The sequence below is a fragment of the Eutrigla gurnardus genome (assembly GCF_963514095.1).
Source record: "Eutrigla gurnardus genome assembly, chromosome: 1".
NCBI lineage: Eukaryota > Metazoa > Chordata > Actinopteri > Perciformes > Triglidae > Eutrigla > Eutrigla gurnardus.
The window spans coordinates 6,711,850-6,737,812 of NC_139915.1; the positions used below are offsets into that span (position 1 = coordinate 6,711,850).

Sequence of the window (25,963 nt, forward strand, 5' to 3'; positions counted from 1 at the left end):
ATCCCTGTGTTTGATCTGTACTGACACAACATGATGGCCTTCAGTCATCTCAGTGTGACTGGTCCTGGATGCATTAAACAACAATTCTGAACGCATCCTTTATCACATATAACCCCAAAACGGTGAAACGACAATGCCAATATTATAATCTGAATTCAGTCAGTCTTAATGTGCACACCAGAAAATTAGTATTTAAAACAACTTCAAAAAGGCTAATCTGATGATTACTGAACTAAAAGACTCATCTTTTAACTATTGCAGTTGCAAGAGCAGTATTCTGTGTTTGTATTAGCACAATAAGGATCTCACTGTATCACCATCGTATAAATAGTATTTTCATGTGAACACACACAGCACCTTCAAGGTAGCGGACTTCTCAATAAAAGAAACGTGTGTAACTCAAATAAAATAGGAGGCAGGTGAGACTACACAGGAGTGCTGCTGGTGCGTCATGAAGAAGATCACTAGTATGGCAGAGGAAGAGGCTGACTCAGGAGTTAAGCAAAGCTCCCCTGGCAAGCTTGACAACATCTCCCTGTTGCCAGGATGTTTGTGAGGTGTGTATCCCACACGCAGCAGAGCCAAAGAGCTCGACTGTCCTGACCTACTGACACCAACAACTCCGTGTCAGCAGACTCACAGCAGAGACGGTCAGTGGTGCCGGATGAGAAACCATTTTTACTGAAATATATACACAAGCACACGTTCACAGTAAAATGAATAGAGGACACAAAGTGTGTTTAGGATAGAAAATGTAGCTGCTGTGAGCTCCGTTAGGGATTTGTATTAAAATGTGTTTTTAGCCAAGTGTTCAACATGCAAAATGTCCAACTGTCACATTAACACCTTTTCATGCATCCACTCTGACAAACTGTCTTTGGTGTGAAATAAAAGGAAGATGAAAATTCACTGAAAGTTGAAATCAGTCAACATTTACTGCCAAACTCAGAAACAAATGATAAATTATAATTGGACAACATAGTAACAAACATTAACACACAAGCATCAGCTGAACGAGAGAATCACACGGAGCCTCTGATGTGTACAAACCTTATTTCCTACAGACGAAGACAGAAATTGAACGGCCCTGCAGATGTTAAACCTGTTTATCATTTTGGGCTCATTTTACTTTTACCACATTTGGGTTTCTGTAAAGATAAAAAAAAAAACATTTTAGCATGTCCATAATCAGTCACATTCTTTAAAAATGGAAACCTGCCCAATAACTAATAATTTGTTTAACAAATATGTGAGACGAATCCGTGGCTCATTTCACTGACTTGTACCCATTTTTTATGAATACATTCATAATGATTCTCTAACAGGTCTGCTGAAAACGACACACATCAAATAAGATGCTCAATTGCATTGCTCACCTTTTCTTCAAAAATCAGTAAAAACAAACTGATTGTTAATACCTCGAATATGACTCCACAATCAATGGGACGTCGGTCGGTTTCACAAAAATCAAACAGTGCTTGTTTTTGAAAAGTGCCCTTTTGTTAGTAGTTACTTCTACTTAGGTCTAATACTGTTAGTTTACGGTTCACACATGGTAGTTATTGTTTTGATCCCCCACCACACACAGAAATACCATCCTGCCAGATGGTTGGATTCAAGAGCGCCATGTAGGTCTGAGTAAAGTGTGTTGAAGCGTTGTCGTCAATCATCTGACCCACATCAAACATCCACACGGGCTCCTTTCTCTGTGGTTCTTCTTAGTATTGTCAATGACACACAGAGCTCGCAGACCCTCCAGATCCACACAAATTACAAGCCGTCATCCGCCACCTTGTGGAAGCCACTCAACAGCTCCGGAGCGAGTACAGGGGAGAGACAACGACGTCATCCCTGGAGGTCAAAGGTCCGGAGGCAGCGACTGGAGCAGCAGTAGGCCACAAAACTCACAGTCGTCCTTCAGAGGGAAAAAAGTGTGAGAACGATTAAATAAAATCAAATATGAAATGACATTTATAGTTTTCTGTCATCAATGGAGCAAAAGAGGGAAGTTGCTGCATGTTTCTGACCTGCGGTGAACTCCTGCCAGTGCAGTGTCACGGAGGGGGAAGAGTTTGGGGTAGATGATGGTGAACATGGTCTGACTGCAGCGGTGGCAGTGGCCCAGGGGGAACTGCAGCAGGTCCAGCAGGCTCTTGGGGAGGGCGATGGGAGGCAGCAAGTTGAAGTCTAAAAACACAGCAGTACAGGAAGTATTCAGAACACAATACAGTGAAAAGTGGTTTGAAGTAAAATTATTAGTGTTTTTTCTGAATGCTTAAACACCAACAGTGATTCCTGAAGGACTGGCTCTGAAACCATTAACACTTGTAGCCAATGTATTCAACAAGAGTGCCAAACTGAATGCACGTTCTCTGCTTTACACTCATTTTGCCAGAAAAAAAACTACAACAACCAACTTGTTAAAAAAACACATTTTCCATCTCCAGGGATAGGCGTTCTCATTTTGTGTGTTTATTGCTTCTTAGTTGACTTAGTTTACGTTATACAGCTCCAAGCTTTGGAATGCAATCATAGCTTCCTCCTAGGGCTGTCACAATATCTGATTTCCACTACATGATTATCGTGGACGAAGAACTCACAAAAACAATATTGTTTAACTTTAACTTTTAGGGAGGGAAAAATCAAAGTGTAAAGCTTGTATGCTGTTGATGCAGGAGTACTACAGGTAATGCCGTGACACTGTGTGAAGCCAGCGTTACTCCTCACCTGTTGGGCGGTGGTGGTAGATGCGATACAGGGCTCTCATGGCGATCTCCTCCAGGGGAACCACGTTGTCCGTCTCTGAGCCCACCACCTTCACTTCAGCCGGAAGCCCGACCAGAGCCTCACTCAGCGCCTCACCCGCCACCTCACCCCGGTCAGCCTCCAACACCTGGGCTGACACGCCGCACCTGTACGGGAGAAACATTTCTTCCCATCATATTTTTTCTTACTTTGCATACGTTGTTCTATTCAAATACTATTCTATATCTAATTGAGTTGAACTGATCCAAGTCAGAGTAAGCTGTATTACCCGCTGCAGCCGATGACCTTGTTATACAAGTAGGAGGGAAGGCCTTTTAGGTCCACATTGTTGTCCACAAACACAAACTGTAGCTCTCGGGATCTGCCCAGATCTGAAACACACACAGATATTAGCATTGCCTCCCTCACGATATACAGTATACATCCCCATGGTAAAACACGGATAAGGGGCTATTACTGACCGAGTGGCAGAAAGGTCAGTCGGTTAGCGGCCATTGAGAGCTGGTTGAGGCGGTGGAGCCAGCAAAGCTGCCGCGGAACGTGGCTCAACAGGTTGTGGTCTGCGGTCAGATTCTGCAGAGACATACAGCGGTGCAGCCGAACTGGTAGAGAGATCAGCTGGTTCATGGACACGTCCAGAGTCTCCAGGTCCTGCAGATCTCCGATCTCTGAAGGTATCAGACAGACATGAGAGACAGAGGCCGGAACAGTCTTTCCAAATGACATCTCTACGACTAAAATAAGGAAATCTCAGAATAAAACAGCACAATGCTGATGGGATAGTTTGGAACTTTACAGTTCAACCACCGGCTATTTAGGTTGGTACCTGTGTGTTTCTTAATATCACATTCCCTTATGCTGCTGTATTTTGTGAGTGAGAGGATTCAGTCACTTTAGGACAGGTAAAAAAGAAAAGAGGTCAGAGAGACTGCTGCCTGTGACTTTTTGTAAATCGGACTCGACTCTAAATTGCAGTGAAACTTGACAAAAAATAAGGAAGGTAGCAGATCTTGAATTGGCAAACAGATCTCTGACTGCAACTGGGAAAACACACCACCTGTGTGAGCAGTGCTCCATAAATACTACTGCCTTTCAATTGATGATTGTTATTATTATTTAGAAATGAGCACATGCTTCTTAACCATTTTTCTGTCTAAAATAAATATAAAAGATTGATAATGAATTGCCCACTATGAAATGCAAACTGTGTAGAAAGAAGGAGTGCAGAGGAGGCAGCAGCAACGGCGTCTGTGTGGAGACCACAGGTCACCGCTCACACAGACGCTGAGGCCTGGCATTAAGACACGAGGATGGACATGTGGATCGTCATTTGTTAGTTCACAAGCACTTCAAATAGTAAACTAATCAACTGAGGTTGAAAACACAAAATCATGATACCATTAAAATGTTATCTCCATAATGAAATTGAATGACAACAAAATCATCTGGATTGTTTGATTTAGTTACGATAGCTGGTTTCTACATTTGCAGTAAAGACACATTACTGTCTCTCAGGCTGTTGATGAGTACAATGAGTGAGGCTGTTGTCCCTTTTCTCTTCAGTTTGATTGAAACGCTCTATCGCCCTCTGCTGGCAAATTAAATACTTACAACTAAATTCAGACTGGTATTCTCAAAGAAAATAATTGACAATGAACACTGATTATCATCAATATAGTTTTGTACCCCACAGTGGCAAATATTACAAGTCATCTATTTGCTTGATTTTAAATGCGAATGAAGTATAAATGTATTTCCATTTAGAGAATCATACACAGACAAGCAATTTAGATGTACAGTATATCTGTATATATTTACTTCTTCTTAACTTTACCGTATGTTTGCCTTCAAATAAACCTGAAGAAGACCACAAGACAGACAGACAGACAGACAGCTGCTGTGTTTTACCTGGAGGAAGGCATTTCAGATGATTATTGGACAGTCTCAGGTGCCGTAGAGACCTCAGTCGGCCAATCTCTGGACAGAGAAACTGGAGGGCGTTGTTGCTCAGGTCCAATGACTGCAGTCTGGCCAGGTTTCCAATAGCTGCGGATCAAATATGTTATGTTATATGTTATGTCAAATCAGTGTTAATACATTAATGTGACATATTTGTGATGTTACAGCTTGAGCATCTCATCGTTATTGTCATTGTTGGTTTGCTGGTTAAATATCTTTCTTGAAGGTTTTCAGCAGTCCCTAATTTAATATAGTTGAATCCGTACTTTAGCACGGTGTAAACAACATAAACTGAAAGCATCACAAGTATAACAATCATGCAATAAGCATTTGACAACAATGTCCGTGGCCTTTTCTGAAAGACTTTCTCAAAGAAGGGCAACATCCATCCATCCATCCATTTTCTACCGCTTATCCTGTATTCAGGGTCATGGGGGGGCTGGAGCCGATCCCAGCTGTCATTGGGCGAAGGCAGGGTACACCCTGGACAGGACGCCAGTCTATCACAGGGCCGACATGTAGAGACAGACAACCATTCACTCTCACATTCACACCTACGGGCAATTTAGAGTCACCAATTAACCTATCCCCATCCTGCATGTCTTTGGACTGTGGGAGGAAGCCGGAGAACCCGGAGAGAACCCACGCTTACACGGGGAGAACATGCAAACTCCACACAGAAGGAACCCAGGCCGACCCGGGAATCGAACCCAGGACCCTCTTGCTGTGAGGCGAGAGTGCTACCCACTACACCACCGTGCAGCCCAAGAAGGGCAACAATGGATTCAAATATTTTTGAGTGAAAGTGTCAAATAAATCAGTGTAGACAGGAAAAGTATTATGCCATAACAGAGGGCTCACCTTCAGGAATAATTACTATGTTGTTTGAGTGCAAATACCTTAAATGGGGGAAAAACAACAAATGTTACAATATGAATTGACAATTCAAAATCAAATCTCTGTTAGTGTTCAAAAACGGCATGAGGCCTTTTATTTTCTGTTGTCAACTGTTGGACAAACATCTATGTGTCTGTAAGTTACCATTTAGGAATGCCATCCATCCATCCATTTTCCTCCGCTTATCCGGGACCGGGTCGCGGGGGCAGCTGCCTGAGCAGGGACGCCCAGACTTCCCTCTCCCCAGACACTTCCCCCAGCTCCTCCGGCAGGACCCCAAGGCGTTCCCAGGCCAGCCGGGTGACATAGTCACTCCAGCGTGTCCTGGGTCTTCCTTGGGGTCTCCTCCCGGTGGGGCATGCCTGGAACACCTCCCGAGGGAGGCGTCCAGGGGGCATCCGATGCAGATGCCCGAGCCACCTCAACTGGCTCCTCTGGATGTGGAGGAGCAGCGGCTCTACTCCGAGCTCCCCCCGTGTGACGGAGCTCCTCACCCTATCTCTAAGTGAGCGCCCCGCCACCCTGCGGAGGAAGCTCATTTCGGCCGCTTGTATCCGGGATCTTATTCTTTCGGTCATGACCCAAAGTTCATGACCATAGGTGAGGGTAGGAACGTAGATTGACCAGTAAACCATTCATTTAGGAATGAATCAGTCTTATTCAGGACCAATTACAAAGATTACAACACATGTTCACAGACTGAATGTGGTGGACCACTAAAATTAACCAGCCACCGTTCCCATTATGCCAATATAATGTCATGGAAAGTAGTTTCAGGCGACTTTTTGTCTGTCAAATAACAATTGTTCCAACTATGTGTACAAAAATACTCAATAGTGCTCAATACTCACAATTCAATTAGATTTGGAAGCTTCTGAGCAAGATTGTCAGGCTGATAGAAAGAGAAAACAGAAAGAATCAGTAACTGTTACAGAGAATAAACTCATCATCTCATCATGAGCTCCTAACATTTGTAAAGCGGTCTTGAGTCGTGTTCTGTTTAACAACGAACAGATGATCACTGATGTCTACAGAATCTGCATACCAGTGTTGTGAGTGAGTTCCTCTTCATGTACAACCTCTCCAGAAACTGCAGGCCTTCATCCTTCAGCAGTTCTAGAGGGAAATTATTCAGGTTTCTGTAGTTCAGAAACAGGTTCTTGTGGCGCTCCTGCTTGGCCACAAAAATAGCTTCACGGAGTTCAGTTGCCATTTCTGAAGAAACCTCTTCTCCACCGGCAGTGCCTCCTGTCTTTAAGGCATTATTGTTTCCTGGAAGAGAAGCAAACGGACAGAGGCATGAAGAGACAGCAGCGTCTGGACCAGGATAACACAGACCAGGATAACACAGCATGCAGTAGGATCATTAAAACCAAACATCGGTGCATCAGGTAAGCTGGTGCCACATATATCTGATGCACAGGCATACACACAACCCAGGCATAGTAGTTCAATGATAGTTTTGGAGCGTAAAGCCAAAAATGAACTCTAATTGGAGATTCTGCATTATCGTAAGCTATATTGCTATATGAGGCTATGGCTGCACAACAGGCCATTTGTGGTTAAATTACCGCCAACCATGACAGGTCAGGTTTTGCGTTGGTTTTGACACCGACATCACAGGGAAGCCAAAAAGAAGCCTTAGCCTTAGCTAGCTAGCAATGTTAGACTAGCTTCAGCGAGCCGGTCGGTGTTTACATTCGTCATAACGTTAGCATGCTAGCCAAGTGGCTGCTGTTAGCACGTTACTTCGGATAACAATACGCCGCACATAAATCAGCCATTTACCTTGACTGAAGAACCAGAGCGGTCTACGTTATTTCCCACATATAGGCTACACATGACCCGCATAAAGCTCAACGTATGACTGACTGTGAAAGCACACAAGCTGACGCTGAGTGAGAGGAGTCGATGAACAGCAACGGTGACCCGTCGGTCGTAAACAACGTAAGACGTCACAGGTCACGCTCGTCTTCTTCTTTTGTAACTTTATGGCAGATACCTTTCTTCTTCTTCTTCTTCTTCTTCTTCTTGTAAATTAGTGTACACTGCTGGTGTATCACTGCTGCCACCTAGTGTTGTATTGTTTAACTGCGATATACATTCAGAAGTGCATTTTCTCAAGTGGTGAAGTGCTAGAGGTAACATTTTGAGGTACTTACTACATTATACTTACACTATATTTCAGAAATTCTTAATCATTCTTAATTCTCACTTAATTGTTTGGCATCTATAGTTGCGTATTACTTTACAGACAAAATACAGTTAAAATGACCACAACCAAAAAAATGCTGCTTCCATGTTAATGCCTCAGTAATCAATTTCAAGTAATATCACTTTTGTATGTATATATAAGCGCTATCTTAACAGGAGACGTAACTCATAGTGGAGTAAATGGTATTTATCCCACTGTATATCTGCAGAAGCTATAGGCTCAGCCCTCCACCCTCCTGTTGTAGATCCAGTTTTAGACTTAGCTGCATGGCTGCTGTGCTGTGCAGGTAATGATGTAGTTTGAGGTTATCATTGTGCCATAGACTCGGATCAAATGTGGCTCCCTGCTTGCAATGTTTAAAACTAAGTGCAGTGCCTGCTGAAAACATGTTTGTTCGGACCTCGTCGGATGCCCGGCCTGTTGTGTTGCTGCTCGCTGCTCTCTTGAGAACCGCTCATACAAACAACTTCACACTCAACACTGAGCTTCCTTGGGTCCCGAGCAATACACCTGTCATAACATAGTTGCGTCACACACACAAGTTGAAGCTATACTCACAACATTGATGAAATAGGCCTACAGCCCAGTTCCCAGGAAAACAGCAGACTTTACTGTGAGGCAAGGTCGGCAACCTACAGCCACAGATTTATTGTGATGTGAAAAATATTGAATTATGTTACTATTCTAACTCAGTATGTCCTGAAAAAACTTACAAAAGGTCCCAAAGCACTTACAAATATGCAACTCAGCTGTGTAGCCTAATGTGTACTTCTACTTCAGAGGAAAACTTTGTAGTACATTTACTGGTAACATTGCAGATTCAGATTTAACTCATAAAATATAACAATCAAAATATGATGCATTATTTATATAGCATCATAGACCTGAAAGCACCACATTGAAGGAAATGTTTGCTAAACGCTTCGGGAAACGCTTAACAAACATTTCCTGAAACATTTAGCACAAATTTCAGGTTTCCCGAAGCGAAAATTGTTTCAATTCAGCAGTTTGTGGGACAGCAGTATATATTGTCTCACGAACATTCGTACTAACGGTTGTAGTATGGGTTTAAACAGGGGTAATACTGTGGCAAAAATGTATTGGCCTAATCCCAACGTCCCGTCTTGAACCCTGAACTCTCAGGCACTTAACCGATGTCAGCTGGCAAATGGCTGAGTGCGAGAGGCTGCGAGGTCTTGAAGTGGCACATGTCAATTTGAATGTCTTCCAAGCTCTTATCAATCCAGACAGGATGTAACTGTCAAATTAACTATTTACTTGCTACTAAACAGCTTCAATCAGCAAAATTAAAATAAATGTTTGATGACCCAGGTGGGTAATAAAGCCCATTGCTTTGATTTCAAGTGTTTTATGTTCCATATTAAATCCTTAATGTTAATATTTCTGTGTAAATATAAATATACCAGTCTGAACATCCATGTACCCTCCTCTTTGTTTACCTTTTTTTTTTTTTTCGCCTCAGGTGTTCCCCTGGTAACCGCATGCGTTAATGTCACAATGCTATGATTTGTTGGTCATTCCCCCAGGCAAAGTCTGCAGAACGTGTGCATAAAGGGCCTCTACTCCATGATTTGACATGGACCAGTGGGACAGACCTAAATCCTCAGGGGTTCAGAGTGCACCAAATTAAAATAGCAATACACGGATGGATTGGATTGGCTAGATATACAGGCATGTGAGAAAATTAGGACACCCCATTAAATAATCAGCTTTTTATTTAGAAATGGTTCACATATCAATGTCCAGTCATGTTTTTACGTATTTTTCAAAAAGAAAGTGATTTAATTGCAATTTAACAACAAAAATGAACATTGTTTGACAAATCCACAAAAGAAAAAAAATTAAAGTATGTTTTTTAATGGAGGAAAAAGTTAGGACACCCTACCCCCTAATAGCTAGTGTTGCCCCCGTTGGCTGATATAACTTCAACAAGACGCTTTTTGTAGCCTTTTACCAGTCTCTGACATCGATCAGGAGAAAGTTTGGCCCACTCCTCAATGCAGAATTATTTCAGCTGTGAGATGTTTGAGGGGTGTCTTGCATGTACAGCCCGTTTCAAGTCACTCCACAGCATTTCAATGGGATTAAGATCAGGGCTTTGACTTGGCCATTCCAGGACTCTCCACTTCTTCTTTTTTTAGCCAGTCTTTGGTGGATTTGCTGGTATGCTTTGGGTCATTGTCTTGTTGCAGTATCCAGTTACGTTTCAGCTTTAATTTTTTGACAGATGGTTTCACATTTTCTTCAAGCACCCTCTGATACACAGTAGAATTCATGATGGATTCTAGGATGGTGAGCTGGCCAGGTCCTGCTGCAGCAAAGCAACCCCAAACCATGACACTGCCTCCTCCATGCTTCACAGTTGGTATGAGGTTCTTTTCTTGGAAGGCTGTATTTGGTTTACGCCAAACATGTCTTCTGTTCTGGTGTCCAAATAATTCAATTTTAGACTCATCTGTCCAAAGAACCTTATTCCAGAAGTTGTGGTCTTTGTCTATGTTCTCTCTGGCAAACTTCAGTCTGGCCTTAATGTTTTTTTTAGAGAGCAAAGGTTTCTTCCTTGCACACCTCCCATGAAAGTCAAACTTGTGTAGTCTCTTTCTGATTGTAGAGTCATGCACTTTCACACCGACAGTAGTCAGAACCTGCTGTAATTCCCGTGATGACATTTTAGGATTTTTGAGGACTTCTTTGATCATCCTGCGTTCTGCTCTGGGGGTAAACTTGCTTGGACAGCCAGATCTTGGCATGGTGGCAGTTGTCTTGAATGTCCTCCACTTATAAACAATTTTACGAATCGTGGAATGGCTAATGTTAAATTCTTTAGAAATCTTTTTAAATCCTTTACCAGACTCGTAGGCGGCCACAATCTTCTTTCTGAGGGCATCAGGAAGCTCTTTAGACCTCACCATGGCGCTCATCTCAACTTCTCAATTGTCAGGGGCACACCAAACTAAATCTGAGGTTTAAATAGGGCAAGGCTCCATTCAAATGCTGGGTAACAATCTACTAATCATGTGCACCTGATGTGATGCACCTGTTTGGGATTTTCAACATTTTAAGAGGGATAATATAGGGGGTGTCCTAATTTATTCCTCACCAGAAATTGCATTATTTTTTAATTAAATTTCACAGAAAGTTTTAAAAAGGCTTTTCTTATTTTTTTAATTGTTTAGTTATATTATTTGGATCCCTCAGTTTCATTAAAATTGACATTAAATACCCATATGTCCAAATATATTTTAAAATACACAGGATTTCATAAGGTGTCCTAATTTTTGCACATGCCTGTAGATATGAGATGACCACACAGACAGACAGTTTTGTAGGTGAATAACAAATAACACACACTCCACAGATAAGACGAGCAGTGAAACAATTTGCATACATTTTTTTATTCATCTTAAATCTTGTGTAGAAAAAAAAAAAGAATCAGAGAAACAGATCTCTTTTCCTTCACCCAATCATGTTCTCCAGTACTCAGAATATATTGATGACATGAAAAACTCTTAGAAGGGCATGTACAAAAAGAAAACCAAAATGAAACCTCAATCTAACAGATCATTTCAATAGAAAAGCAAGAGTTGACAGGCTATGAATAACTTACACGCAGCAGAAATCTTGTTGGCCGTCAATGTAACAAAAAAAACGAGGGAGGAAGAAAACAGAATTGTTTTGATTTTAATGTCCGCTCTGATGCTCCAGTGGTAAAAGTGAGGCAAAAATCACACCACAAACACTGAAATAACCACCGTGATCTCTTAACAGTACAAACTGGCACGCATCAGTGAAACCAGGACCCAAATCACTCCCAGTCTGACGCCACAAACCTGCCGTGTGAGGGGAGGGTGAAGGATGCTGTTTTACTGGGATTATGATCACCATGGCAACAGGTCTAGGCACAAGGAACAGCGCCAAAAGTCTCGTAATGGCAGTAAAGACATGAACACAGAAAAAAAAAAACTTCAAACAAACAGCTTCCGGTGAACATTCAAAGCCCAGTTGAGTATGTGTGAATGCAGATCATTGGCAGTTGCTCGTTCTGATGGATGATGGAAAATTGGACACGTCCTTAACGTCCTTAAAGTATTGCCAAACCAATGTCATACATTTGTGTTGTGTTGGTGTAAAGTAGACACACAGATCCCCAGAAAAGCTTTAGTGGCCACAAGCGACAGACACTAAGTCACATAATGTCACTCTATATGTGGTGAGAATGAAATTGTCACTGAAAACACTGAGAAAACGCTGTCAGTCCTGTATACGTCTGTCCAAATTCCTCTTCTAACGTGTCAGAAAAATGTTTTCAACACACTTTCCTAAAGCAGAAAAACAAAAAGACTTGTTACTCACTCAAACATGGCACGGTCCCTCTATTGCTCAAAGCAAAGTAACATCTGGATTTAAAAAAAGGCCATTTTCTTTCCCAGTTTGTGCCTCTCATGCATTACCATTACATTTGCATCACACAGTGAATAATCTCACTTTCTTCTTTGGGAAAAAACCCCACAAAACAATCCCCCCCAGGATCCTCAAATACTCTTAACATCTGGATGAGATAACATTCTGTCTAAAGCACAAAACAGAAAGGATGTTGAACCTTTTTCTCAAGGCGTGAACCTTTTTTAGCTGTATTTTTTAGTTATATTTGTCTATATCATGTCGGTTGTTTTATTTTATAATGTTATAAAGAATAATGTGTTTACATTTGTTTTGTGCTGCACAAACCAAGCGAGGTGATAACCATCTACCTGGATAAGAAAATATTCTCCCAAGTTGGAGAAAAGGATTAAAAATCTTTTTTTATCGTGTGACAGAAAACATTTTTTCAAGAGTCTTTGTGGATTCTGGAAATACCTTCAAAACAACAGAAAGTGTCATTTAATGACCAACTGGGTTTTTTTAAGGATGACTGTGTTTATTTTTAGACAAAAACAAACTAATAAAAAAACAATACAGATGCAGAGCTATGTGAGGCACAAACTGGAGCTGAAAAGAACACTAGGTTTGAAAAAGAGCAGCACCGGGACGTCGGGAGGAGGGGGTGAGGAGGTTTTGATAACAGGGGAGGAACACCACGGCCTCTCACAGCAGGGCTGCACTTCCTTCCTTCCTTCCTCCGATCAGCTCATCTAACAGCAGAGCAACCGAGGGATCAAACAGCTCACCCTCCTCTAGGATGGTTGGGTTTGTGGTTTTCGATTTGACCATATTAACAGCACTCAGTACGATCATCATTACAGCCGGACAACAGAGATGTTTTGCTTTTCTGTACACGTAAATATATTGAAAAGAAAAAGTGAGGTAGATGGATGGTTGAAGGAATAAAAAAAAAAGAAAAGAAAAACCTTCCACCAAAATAGCAAAAGAACAAAAATATTGAAGGGGGGAAAACAACTTGTGGAGGATTTGTACAGTGATTTATACTTCACAAAAAACATAAATAACCAAGGAGCATCTGGGCTGGGAATCCAATCTATTTGAGGTGAATGAGCCTTTAATTTCTATTCCACGTGATCCTCTCTGATCGTACTTGCCTTCATATTTTTGTGCGACTTCTTTCTTTAGTAAACCTCGGAAAAGCGGTCCGTCTAACGCTCAGATGTTCTGCACGGTTACTTTTCTGGTCTTGCTGAATCAAGTATTAGTGTTTTATCAAAAGGGTATGTTCAGGAAAAGATAGGGGGCCTCACAAGCATTTGTTGTCCTCAGTTGTGAAATGCTAAAAGTGTTACAAAATATCTCAGTGTCGTCAGATAATTCCACACATTTCTCAACCCAATTTTTAACTTCAGCAATCGATTAACACATGTTAATATGTTGCAGAAAAAGAGAGATAATTAATGTGGATCCCTCCAGCAGCATACAGAAAACCACCCTTGATTCAAGAGAGGTTGGTGCCTAGAAAGTGACATTTTCAGACAGACAGGCTTTTGCACTTTCCTTCAGAAAAATAAGATGTTGTGGACACATAAATTCTATTTTGCATTGATTTGTACTTTGAACTCGGTCTTATTACAAAGCAAACACTGACACAATTTGGTCAAAGATACAACAATAATTAAAATGGAGTGGAAATAAAATAATAGTTTTTTTCCCCTTTACCACCAATTCTATTAATCAACTCAACTGACTGGTGGTAAATTAACTAATATCCTAATTCACTAGCAATATTCTTTATTGATGTATTCAGCTATATGTTGATTTTTTTCTAAATTATGTCAGTATCTCCGTCCAATAAGTGCAAGGACTCATCCAAAACTGGAAAACCTCCCTTGTGGTTTCAGAATGTTGTAAGAAAAAACTGATTCTCACACACACACACACACACACACGCACACGCACACACGCACACACGCACACACGCACACACGCACACACGCACACACACACACACACACACACACACACACACACACACACACACACACACACACGCGCACACACACACGCACACACACACGCACACACACACGCACACACACGATGTCTCTGGGTATGACAGCACAAAAAAATAAATAAAAGAAAATAAAAGGAAAGTAGAAAAGGATTTACCTTTTCTCTTTTACCTGAGATTTAGTTGGTATTCAGCAGTGATGCCTGACCTTTGACCTCTGAGTACGAACATACACCCTCGAGCCCAAGGAACATCGATCATTGGTACCATCACTGTCCTACAGTCAGACGGGGGGGGAGAAGTTACCGGTGCTTCAGAACACAAGGCAAACTGTCGTACCGTGACGCAAACACAGAAACAAAACCAGCTCAGATACACTTTTACACAATTACAAGCATTTAAAAAAAAAAATGGACTGTAGTGGAAACGTTTGTAGATCCAACCTGAAGGAGTTTTTTTCTCTTTTTATATATATTTATATATAGATATCAACTATATTACAACCACAAGAGAAATAAGGAATAGCAGCTTCTTTCTGTACATGATGAATGTCTCCAACCGTATAAAAAGTTAGAAAAGTGACACGAACAACATGCCCAAGATGTTTTAAATGTTGGAGACTAGGGACTAGTCTAAAAGAAAAACAAAAGACCAGTTTGTATACAACAGCAAGGACGCCTCTGAACTCGGAGCAAACTCCCATCGAGAGACGTTATAGATCCGGTGTACTATATTTCATCTACGCTCTGTATGCGCTTCCCTCCGCAGTCCTCACTTCAAGGACTTTTCTTTCTTTAAATGTTTGGCGTTGAAAACCGTAATGGAACGGCACTTTGTGAGAGGACGTGGCCGAACTTCAGGTGAACTGATGTAACCAAGGACCACAACTTCAATAGATATGAAGCAGCAAATAGAGGAGTAGCGTGGGACTGTAGAGGGAAGGTAATATCCCTTTGATCACAGATTTTAAGAATGACATGGTAGCACATCAAAGTGCTTCTTTTTGTCCATCCGGTGTGGGTGAGTTACAGGCAGAAGAGAGAATTTGACAAAAAAAAAAAGTACAATTTTGGCAACAAATTTGGCAGATTTGACCTTTCTCCCTCTGCTTGTTTTCAGCGGAGTGGCTGTCGACCCGGCATTACGCTGACACCCAGCCTACAGAGCAACACGACTACTGAGCGACCGCCGAGGCGCTGACCTCACTGAAGTGCTTCTTCATTAGATATGCTTAACAGTTTCATCATAATGCCCGCTCAAAAGCGACCAAAACTCTTTTATAAAGGCCTACACGTCTTGTTTTTCCCATTTGAAAATACATGTAAAAAAAGTAACAAACAACAATTTATAAAATAAGTTCAGTTATGAAGAAGAGAGAGAGAGAGAGAGAGAAAGAGAGAAAGAGAGAGAGATATCTCCTTGAATCGCGTTTCTTTTTTTGAGCGTTTCTGTCGGTCTTCCCACTCAGCAGCAACGGCAGTGTCGCGTCTGACAGCCAGCTGTTGGAAACCAAAACTAGAATTGTATGGAAAAGGTGTGTGGAGGTACAGCATAACACAGACTTAGTGATAGTTTTCTCCACCCTCCGGCGTGTCTTTGCTCTTCACTGAGTAGCCACGCCCAGCTGGTCTTTGCCGTATGTGATTAAAGAAAAAAAGAGAGAGATCCCACACCCACTGAGACATCAGGCTCTGCAGAGCAGAGGGAGGCAGGGATTGCAGTCTGGTGGGTGTCCAATCAGCAGGCAGAGGACTGTGGGAGTGGCATGGCACGTTCGTTTTTGCGCCCTCCGTTCATGTGCGCGTACGGCGGCAGTTCGTCCAGAGAGGGCCGCGTTGCCCCCGAGCCTGCGGCGTGGCCAGCCCCCGACAGCCCGTTGGCCGCCTGCTGGCAGGAGGGCTGCTTGTCCGTGGCAGCGGTCGACGTACAGGGAGAGGAGGGGGAGCTGGGGGCTAACGAGGGGGCGGGCGGAGCCTCTGAGCTCGGGGAGGACGGGGGCTGTTGGGGGACCGGGGTTTGCTGCGGCTGTGTGGAAGAAGCGGGGTCCAGAGGAACATCGTCCATGTTGTCCGTCTTGTCCGTGTGAGGCTGCGGAGCTTCGGCCGGCTTGTTGTCGGCGCTGTAGAAGAAACTAGCCTCTCTGAAAGACGGGTCCAGCTCATCCTTTAGGCTGCTGATGATCTCCACAAAGGCTGGCCGCATCTTGGGATTGAACTGCCAGCACATTCGCATCAGCTCGAACCTACACACACACACACACACACACACACACAAACACACACACACGTTAGCTCAGTCTGCATCAACAACATGTCCTCCTGTAGTAATGACTCCATCCACAGGAGCTGTGCCGTCTTACTGACAAGCCAATATTGACTTACACCAAATGTTTGCTTTCTGTTGCTAAAACGGCCGTGTGTGACCCCCCTACTCCTTGTTTATGAGGCTCAGAGGCGATGCAGCCGACACGGCGAGCAGCATTTCTGGCTAAGATGCTCTTGGGTTCCACGACTAAGCGCATGATGTAGCTACTGCACGCAGCCGGTTAGCGAAGCATAGCACAAAGACAAAAGTTAGCCCAGCTCTGTCCAAAACTACAAGCAAATATTAACAAACTTGATACATGATGTTAATTAGAGAGCTTTAGAGGTACTGATAGGGAGATCATTTTATGTTTGGAAAGAGTCTAGCCGTTCCCCCTGTTCCCGTTCCCCCAAACAAACATGAGAGTGGTGTCAATCTCATCAAATTTTTCTCCAAATCTCCAAAAATATTAATGTATTCCCGCTGATGCAGAATACATTGCTTGAAATGTATACTGTCTAAGACAATTAGCTTGAGGTAGCATCATTATTCTCACAGCAAACCCTGTGCCTTCACATTTGTCGTCCTCATGACTCCATCTAATGCTTCCTCAATGTCGTGTGGTTAGAGGCCACATTTCTCTGCCACGCTCACAAGTCTTTTGCTGTGGATTTATACTTGGGCTGTTTCATATTAAGGACAAACACATCATGGCGAACACAAGAGCACACAGCGGGCCGTGAATGCAACCAGCGCTGGGGTATGGAAATCCCAATGACCCTAGGCTGACGGGCAGCAGTTCGGCGTCACTACTTGTATGAATAAACAGTAGTCACTTATGATTTGACTGGCACATTAGAGGAAAACATGGCAGACAGGAAGACGCGAGCTTGTAGATAGAAATGTGTGAAATCTGCAGGTTGTATGTGCGTCTTACAGCATGTCAGGACAGTTCTGTGGTTTCTCCAGCAGCCCTCCCTCCATGACGAAGCGGAGCACCTGCTCATTGGACAGACCTTGGTAGGGCTGTTCTGCCAGGGTGGCAATTTCCCACAGTACAACCCCGAACGACCTGCACAGAGGGAGGGAGGGAGGGAGGGAGGGTGTTCAGTGTGTCTTCTATTATCAGTATTAGGGATGCACAACACATGGCAGGACGTGTGATGCTGACAAATGAAGTCAAACACGTCACACTTCAACTATTTTGCTGCTTGATACAAAGGAAAACTCCCATGATTCTCATTTTAACGACAAACCTGTGTTTCTGATTAATAACCTGCAGTCTAAGTCAGCCCGCCAGGTTCATAATGAACTCAATATATTTTAGATTTTTTTTTTTTACACCGGCTGCTCTGTGTGGGAGGATCTGCTCCACAGCTAGATCATTCCCTGAGGAACGTGGTGTCTGTCAACCAGGGCTGACTGTCCAGAGTAGGAAGGGCCTGCAGCCATGTGGGTTGAAACCCGGAGCCAGACTCGTTAACCATACTTTGTGGTTGTGACTTTTTTATTGTTTATCTATACAACCTCTGAGCTTATTTTTTTCACTAGAACACAAAATCGTTTTTTTATGCATTATTTTGCAATCTCCGTTTTGATCCAATATTGTGCAACCCTAATCATTGCCATACTCCAAATTTATTTAATACAGAAAATGAAGCCAACAATTGTTATTTGTCTCTATTTGTATGCGCCTGCTTACCAGACATCAGAGTTGGTGGTGAAGACTCCGTCCTTCAGAGACTCAGGCGACATCCAACGGACAGGGAGCAGACCCTTTCCACCTTTACGGTAGTAATCCGTCTCATAGATGTCTCTGGTCATGCCAAAGTCTGCACACACACACACACACACACGCACACAGCAAGGTAAGATTTGATAAAGTAACAATATGTGTGTAATATGGGTGTGTATTCCACAGGAGGGCACTCTTTACTGAGATTGAAGGCCTAGTCATATTACTTATGACTACAGCAACCATAATCCCTGGCGTCACTCAATGAGGTGACACATTCAGAATGGATTGGATCATATTTTCTGATATAAATAACTCGGAAAGAAGATGTTTGCTTGCATTAAAAGGTCATCTCTAAATCTGGGATGAAAACATGTTGACAAGCTATACTACTATTGAGCGTTTCCTTTACAGGGATTACATTTCAGGCCGTTCAGTCACTTGATAATTAAGACATTTCCACTTCATGAACATGCTCCCAACTCCCTCCCACCTCTGCTCCACGGCCGACAGTGACCTCTGACCTCATTATAGTTTTTTTTTTACCTCCTATCTTAACGGTGAACTCCTCGGTCACCATGCAGTTCCTGGCTGCCAGATCTCTGTGAACAAACTTGTTGGCGTTGAGGTAAGCCATGCCATCAGCGATCTGCCCGGCCATCTGAAGCATCTTCTTCAGAGGAGGAAGAGACAGGCTGGACCACTGTTGCTGCAGACAGATAAATGAGGGAGAGTAAGACTGTGTAGCTGAGCCACAGGTTATGAGATAGCTTGCAATATAAACTGTGCACATAACAAATATGTAATAAAAAAACTTGAAGTTTGAAGTTGAACTGAAATGAAAAATGCCTTTTTAAGCCTTTTAGTCTTATTGTGCGCCGATTTAACAATATATGCTGGAAAATTACTTTATAATGTTCGCTATCATGTTTCATTCTGAAAAACATGACAGTATGTGAGTTAGATACTTTTGAAATGCCACTTTAAGCAGAATCAACCAAATGACCAGTTCACAGCAAAATATGTAGTGAAATACTTGATTCTTTGTTGAGGGCACTCGTTTCATTTTATTATTGTATCATACTTTGGTATTTAACTCTTTTTATTATGAAAATCACATACACAATCACATTATTATGAAATAATTACACCAACAGATTGTAATGGTTTCTAAAAGCATCATAGGTCAAAGAAGAGTGGTCGTTTCTAGCTGGAAACAAATGGATTCATTGGTCATGATCCAGCTAACTATAGCACATTTTGTGACTCTGACAACAGCTGGATGTTTCAAGTGTGTTTTGAATAATCCATATCATCAACAGTAAAGTCATGTGACCTGGCGGGAAGAAGCCAATGCAGGTTACAAGTACCTCTTTAGGGCGGAGGGAGCGCAAGTAACTCTTCAGGTCTCCTCGTGTCATCAGCTCCATGATGACCAGGGTGGGTTGACCCTGAGAGACCACTCCCAGGAGGCGAACCTGCACCAAACACAGCGCGCCACAAGAATTGAGTTACCCCTCGTCTCGCCCAGCCAACCACTGCCCTCAACGCGTGTTTACGTGTGCGTACGTACCACATGGTGACAGTTGAACTCCTTCATAACAGAGGCTTCATTGAGAAACTCGATTCTCTCCCTCATGCTGGCCGACTCGTTGACAGTCTTGATGGCGACACGCGTCTCTGGCTCATCTTTGACCACGCCCTTTGCCAAGCCCTCGTACACCATGCCGAAGGAGCCCTGGCCGAGCTCGCGACTCAGGGCAATCTTCTCCCGTGCAACCTCCCACTCATCTGGTACATACACTGCATAGAGAAAACGGATGCAACTGAAGATGCTGCGTGGGTGTTTTTCAGTTATTCTGACAACAACAACAAAGAGGAGCGCGCTACATTTCTCACACATCACTCACTTTCTGCAGCGCTGAAGTACTCTGGGTTGACTGAGGCGTACAGGACTCCATTTCCGAGCCGGTCGCTGTTTCTGACCAGAACGAAAGAAGAGTTGTTTACAGACACACTTGCACATACCGTCTCACACAGGCATACGCTTGGGATCTGCATTGTCTACAATCTGGCGTATCGCACTCTTAGCCTCCAAAGACTATTGGCAAAATGCAACCAGAAAGGTTTCTGAAAGCCTACTGGGGTTGGGGCGATTCAAAACCGCAACATTGTCTCCCAGCATTTAAATCACAAAGAAATGCATGATTATTTTTGTTGTGTAGGTAAGTATTTAACAACATGAGGTAGTGCTAGTTTCATGGACTATAATTGGCAGTGTGATTTGTGTGTTGGTTTGAGTGGTTTGTAATTGAATATGGATCCTAGTGTGACCACATCTGCCATTAGCAACTGGTTGAAACATGTATTCTTGAGGAGAAAAATGTGAAAATGTTCAGCTATCCTCGCCAGCTCTCCGTTTTCCTAATGTGGTTTCCTTGTTTTCTTCTCTGTAGGTGGGTGGCTACATTACTTATTTCAAGGTATGATACAACATAGTCTGTTTTATGGAGTCGATTCTGTTAGGAAACAATTGCTACAGTAGACAGAAACACACACCTTTTCCTGCTGATGGCCACCAGCAATGAGACTAGGAGGCAGACGAGGAGGATGATGACGATAGGAACAAAGATCATAGCGTAGAGGACGTTTTCATATCCTGTTGGGTCAAACACTTTGGATTACTTTAATGATTACATTCCTCCCTCATCATTTCTGTGCTGTTCTCAAAAACAGATGTACAAGTGACATGACAGTGTCCTTCTTACTTTCAGCCACATAGAAATCCAGAGCGTTCGTCCAGGAACCGTTGCCTGCTAGTGACGTGGCTCTCACTCTGACAGAGTAGTTTCCTGGACTGAGGTTGGACAGCCGAACGCCACGCTGGGCCTGATACATCTGACCAGAGACGCATTCGTGCTTCTCGGTCTGACACACACACACACACACACACAGACAAATAAATATTTGTGAACTACATTTTTGCAAATGCAAAATTAAAACAGAATGTTTTTATTCTCACATGCAATAAAAAGTAAGGACAGTGTCAAACCCAGGACCTTGTTAAAATCAGGAGATCGTTGGGATGGCGGCAGGTAGATGTACAGATGTTCTTACCTCAGCAGCCAGTTTAAACTTGATCTCATACATGAGGATGAGTCCGTTGGGGTGAGGAGGTTCAGACCAGCGCAGGAACACCCATTCCTCGTGGCCCTCCCAGGTCACTGGGCCAGGTATGTCATCAGCCTTTTCTGGAGAGCCGCAGGGAGAATGGGTTACCATGGTAACACAGGTTTGTAACAGCCTTGTGTATCGCGTGTATTCTTGTGGCTAATAAATCCAAACATTCACCAGACAGTGTCCTTATTTGTCAACATATCATTTCTTGTCTAACCTGCAGGCTTGGTTCTGGAGAAGACGAACTCTGCAGCGCTGCAGCGCTGGACCTGTCGATTGCAGGCGTGAATGTCGATGCGGTAAACTGTAAACGGCTGCAGGCCAGAGATCTGCAGCTCGCGCTCCGTCACGGCTTGCTCCACAAACTCGAACTCTCTGTCGGCTGGCTGCAAGTCGGCGGTGCTGCTGTTACCGGCTGCTTGGAGAGGAGGAACGGTGCTGCTGTTGGCGTGCGGCCGGTTGCGGCGGGGGTGAGTGGCGTTGGCTATGTTAAAGAGATCTCTACGGCGGCGATCTGGGGGCCTGGAGGTGAGAGGAAAGAGAGTGGTGGAGAAGAGATATAAGAGGGGTAGGATGGAGGGACAAATGGGGGCCAAAGTTGGTAGAAAGAAGATGCTAAAATTCAACACCCAAATTCGGCAATACAAGCACAATACCAGAAGTTATTTTTCGACCTCAAAAGAGTGAAAAGTGAAGGACAATGGCAAAGGTGAAAAAGAAAAAACTAAAAAAACATTTGTAAAGAGGGTTTCGTCTAGCAAAAGCTATGACCATTTCAGCGGTTTGGGTTCAATTTAGATCCCAGGACTGCTGGGAATCCTTCCTCTCTCAGCCTTCAGCCAATTGGCATGAAAGCCATAGGCTTGGTAGGCACATTCTTCATAGCATTACTGAACAGCTCGGTGGATTTTGTCGCTATTAAACTCTCACATGCAGTTAACCGCTCCCACCATTATCACATTTGACCACAGTGCAACAAGAGTTTAGCAAGTTGTTCCTGAAGCACGTGTATTCAATTTCATGACTTTTTCTTTTTTTCTTTTACCTCAGTAGAGACAGGTTTTCCATGTGTACAGGGTTTGTTTCATCTGGGGTCATTTACCTTTAACTATATTTCCCTTTTCAGGGCAATTAACTATTAATTCAGTTTTCCTTCTCCAACTGTTTCAGACAGTTCAAGCACATGTGGGAAAGTCTCTCGTATGTAACACATAAGCAGAGTTTCAAGATGGTTTACACACCGTCAGCTCAGCAAAACGTAAAATGCAGGAAATGAGATGACACCTCTTTAGACAAAAATACGTTCATCCCTTTTTTCTGTGTCTGCAAAACATACTTGTGCGTGTGTGTGTGTGTGTGTGTAGAGACAAAGATAACATGATGCAGATGTCTCATGTGAAAGGCAGCAGGCAGACTCAATAAGAAGCCAAAACATATTTTAAAAAAAGACTAAAAAAAGAGTTGTTTTTTTTACGGCTAAACATAACTATATAATGCCCTACAATTGAAGTCAGTTACTGATCTGGAGTAAAGTTACCTGGAAAATTAAATCCACAATGCAAACCAGTTGCACAAGACCATGATAATGAGTCACTTACCTCGGTGTAAAGATGGAGTTGTGCAGGAAGTTTTCAAAGACTTTTCTGTAGGAGGCGTCAGCAATTTCGGCCTCCAGGTCCTCCACTGATTTGGGGCAGGGACAACAGGGGCCTTTGTCTGGCCCGTCAGGATCTGGCTTAGTGGGCTTGGTGTCCTCTTCCTGGTCTCCCACACCTATGGCAGCGATCCTTATGGGGATCTTCAGTTCTGGAAGAGGGCGCAGGAGATGGGTGTAATGACAGGCGTGCTCAATAACAAGCAATACAGTTGAGAGTGTGAGTTGTGCGTGCGTACCCTTAGAGCAGTAATTGTGCTGATAGAGCTCTTGGTCTTCGGCCTGTTGTTGCCACCTGACCAGGTAATACGTTTGGTTTCCGTTTGGTGAGATAGGCAGCGACCAACGCACCACCAGCTGTGTAGACGAGTTGGAGTACGCTCGCACATCCTGAGGCATGGAGGGCGCTGAAAGAGAGGCACGGAAACTGAATTATTCTGATCTCACTGTCGCACTCAGTGCTCGATACAGCGAAGCTTTTCTCTGCCAGTGCAGATGTGATTCCTATCACATCACGGTACTGCTACGCCTTAATAGTGCAGCTGGATTTATTTAAAGCAATCTGCCATTTCATCTAATTATATTGTTGCTTTTGTAAATCAGATTCCCCCCCATCTCTTTGAGTTGCAGCTGTGTTTACTAAAACAGTCTTCCTCTCTATCCTCCTACACTAGGTTGGGATCACAACCATAAACGCTTGCACGCTGTCATCCTTGAACAATCCCACATGTATCCCACAAACATGCAGCAATGTGGACAGAATTTTGAGCTGTGTGTGTCTTTTACTCTCCATAATCATTAAGGAACAACTTCTTACCCACGTATTCTTTACTTACTGCACGAAAGACTGAAAAAGTGTTGCTTTGACAAACTCAAGACAAGCTTTGACCTTGAACTTAACAACGGTTGCCAAGGTTACCTGAAGGGCTGGTGCGGATGTAGACCACCTTGCTCTTGGCATTCGGCAAATGTTTGTCCTCGACCATGAGTGTGATGGCCTTGACGAACACAGCGTACTGCGTCCAGGGCTTCAGGCTGGACAGCAGAACGCCGGGGTCTGAGTCCTTGTCTGGCCTCAGCTCCACATCCACCATATTCCAGCTGTTGGAGCCGCAGCCGTCCTGCCCCTCGAACTCTGTGATGTTCTGGTACGGCCTGGAAGGAATATGGTTCAAATATATTGATAATTATCTTTTGTTTGGCTGTGGCGGTTACAGTTCTCTTCACATACTGTCTATTGTTAAGGAGATTGACTTTGGAGACATTCAGATTTAGTATATTTCTCATGCATTCATGACTGATATATACAAATTTTATTCTTGTGTTTACATCACTGATTAAAAAAAAACAGTTAGGGAATGCTGAGTGTGTTTTCATTCTGTCCAACTTTTGAAAGCAACCAAATCAAAGTTTAACATTTTGATATTTCATCAAAATCCCCTGATTCTACATCTCATTAAAATTTCACTCTAAATAAACAGTTTGCATTCCAGATTCTGTAAAAACAAACAAACAAACAAACAAACAAACAAACTGGGAAACCACGATGTAACATGACAAAAAAATCTGGTTACTGTTCAACTGAAGTGCCGGCTGAGCAGAGCAGAGGAGAGGTTGTAAGAATGTAAATAGTTGAATATGTAAATTACATGGAGCCTTGTGGGCACATGCAAAAATGTAAGATATAATGTCATACATTTTCTTTCATAATTTATTTAACAAAAAAAAAAAAATACAATGGAAGCCAAGTGTGTTATACTACACAAAAGACCTTTTTGAGTTCTCTCTACTTCTAGCCATACATGTGCTGTTTAGAGCTGCAGGACTCATATTGTTATAAGGCCATAGTGAGTAAAATGTCACCGGAGCAAAAATAACACCTTGAAACTGCTTGGTGTTCACAGGATTAATGGCACCGGATAAGCCTAACAGTAATGGATGGAAAAACACTTCTGTTTTTGCTGATTTTGTACAAATTTGCTTGAAACTTGTGCTGAATGTGAATAGAAAGTGTATTTGTTATTTAGAGTATGTACAGTCGACTCATAGTGAGGCTACAATATACCCTTCATTTCTGCATTGTAAAAAAGTCGATTGATAAGCCAGAGATGTCAAGTTTCAACTCCTATCACTGCTGCAGTCAGATGAAGGAAGGAACCAGCAACTTACGCCTCCTTGTAGTAGACAATAAAGCTGATGAGGTCTCTGTAGTCAGGGGGGCGGTAGCGCTGCCAGGTCAGCTTGATCCTTGTACTGCTGGTGCTGTTGGACTTAAACCTCAGGATTGTACTTTCACCTTCATAGACAGGAATGTGGGAGTTAAAATCAAATTATGTTAATATGTGCAGCAATTAGTCTTGTTGACAGAGTAGTATCATGCATACTGACATTTGGTGCAAAAAAACAATCAGGCTTCCTGACTCCTGAACATGTCCCGGACATAGCAATTTAAATGTTTGTGGTTTTCAGACTGAAGCTTGTGTGACCCTTACAGCTAGCTCTGTCGCCATTGTTTCGGAAATTGCTCTCATCGAAGCGGCCCTGGATGCCCGTCTTGTCCCACATCTTGCGGATCTCGGACATGCACAGCTTCGGGTTGGCTCTGAAGAACAGTTTTCCTGCCCCGATGGTGAGGTTGTGCTGCTTCCAGTCCCAAAGATACTGGAGCTGCTGGTTGTCAACTGCCAAGAAGGCGTACATGCTAGGGGACGGAAAGAAGAGAGGGCGAAGGAATGATAGTCAACAATGTGCTCCTTGATTCTACATCCATTGTATAATGTTTCTGTGTTGGTATTGGGTGTACATTGTGATTCATGCCAAGCCGAAGGGCAATTTTCC

The 25,963-nt window shown here is 43.0% G+C and overlaps 2 protein-coding genes across 3 annotated transcripts in view; both read right to left on the reverse strand.

Annotated features, from left to right (window-relative positions):
• Nucleotides 1–916: 916 nt before the first annotated feature.
• Nucleotides 917–7,559, reverse strand: lrrc28 (leucine rich repeat containing 28). Its single transcript, XM_084011802.1, has 10 exons — nucleotides 7,411–7,559; nucleotides 6,668–6,894; nucleotides 6,474–6,514; nucleotides 5,587–5,624; nucleotides 4,675–4,812; nucleotides 3,228–3,434; nucleotides 3,035–3,137; nucleotides 2,728–2,912; nucleotides 2,028–2,187; nucleotides 917–1,915 (listed from the first exon to the last, which is right to left on the reverse strand). Exons 2-10 carry the CDS (start codon nucleotides 6,833–6,835, stop codon nucleotides 1,846–1,848), a joined length of 1,110 nt encoding a protein of 369 aa, XP_083867928.1. The 5' UTR covers nucleotides 6,836–6,894; nucleotides 7,411–7,559; the 3' UTR covers nucleotides 917–1,845.
• Nucleotides 7,560–11,229: 3,670 nt separating this feature from the next.
• Nucleotides 11,230–25,963, reverse strand: part of igf1rb (insulin-like growth factor 1b receptor) — a 44,282-nt gene continuing 29,548 nt past the window's right edge. Inside the window, exons 6-21 of one of the 2 annotated variants that reach the window (XM_084016905.1) lie at nucleotides 25,618–25,826; nucleotides 25,295–25,421; nucleotides 24,045–24,280; nucleotides 23,365–23,532; nucleotides 23,070–23,277; nucleotides 21,689–21,993; nucleotides 21,412–21,545; nucleotides 21,063–21,222; nucleotides 20,854–20,953; nucleotides 20,205–20,269; nucleotides 19,868–20,097; nucleotides 19,665–19,772; nucleotides 18,841–19,003; nucleotides 18,262–18,391; nucleotides 17,497–17,631; nucleotides 11,230–16,497 (exon numbers count right to left, since the gene is read on the reverse strand). In XM_084016905.1, coding sequence (XP_083873031.1) covers nucleotides 15,993–16,497; nucleotides 17,497–17,631; nucleotides 18,262–18,391; nucleotides 18,841–19,003; nucleotides 19,665–19,772; nucleotides 19,868–20,097; nucleotides 20,205–20,269; nucleotides 20,854–20,953; nucleotides 21,063–21,222; nucleotides 21,412–21,545; nucleotides 21,689–21,993; nucleotides 23,070–23,277; nucleotides 23,365–23,532; nucleotides 24,045–24,280; nucleotides 25,295–25,421; nucleotides 25,618–25,826 — 2,983 coding nt within the window. In that variant the 3' untranslated portion in view covers nucleotides 11,230–15,992. Of the gene's footprint in view, nucleotides 16,498–17,496; nucleotides 17,632–18,261; nucleotides 18,392–18,840; nucleotides 19,004–19,664; nucleotides 19,773–19,867; nucleotides 20,098–20,204; nucleotides 20,276–20,853; nucleotides 20,954–21,062; nucleotides 21,223–21,411; nucleotides 21,546–21,688; nucleotides 21,994–23,069; nucleotides 23,278–23,364; nucleotides 23,533–24,044; nucleotides 24,281–25,294; nucleotides 25,422–25,617; nucleotides 25,827–25,963 lie in introns of both variants that reach the window. The other variant, XM_084016904.1, reaches the window with a different exon arrangement.

Bases quoted from the DNA above. Each gene is read 5' to 3' on its own strand.
- lrrc28 (XM_084011802.1), bottom strand. From the start codon at position 6,835: ATGGCAACTGAACTCCGTGAAGCTATTTTTGTGGCCAAGCAGGAGCGC. The intron at 3,138-3,227 runs GTCAGTAATAGC...TGTGTGTTTCAG, and splicing joins ACTGACCTTTCTGCCACTCG to ATCTGGGCAGATCCCGAGAG. The intron at 2,913-3,034 runs GTAATACAGCTT...TCTCCCGTACAG, and splicing joins AAGGTCATCGGCTGCAGCGG to GTGCGGCGTGTCAGCCCAGG.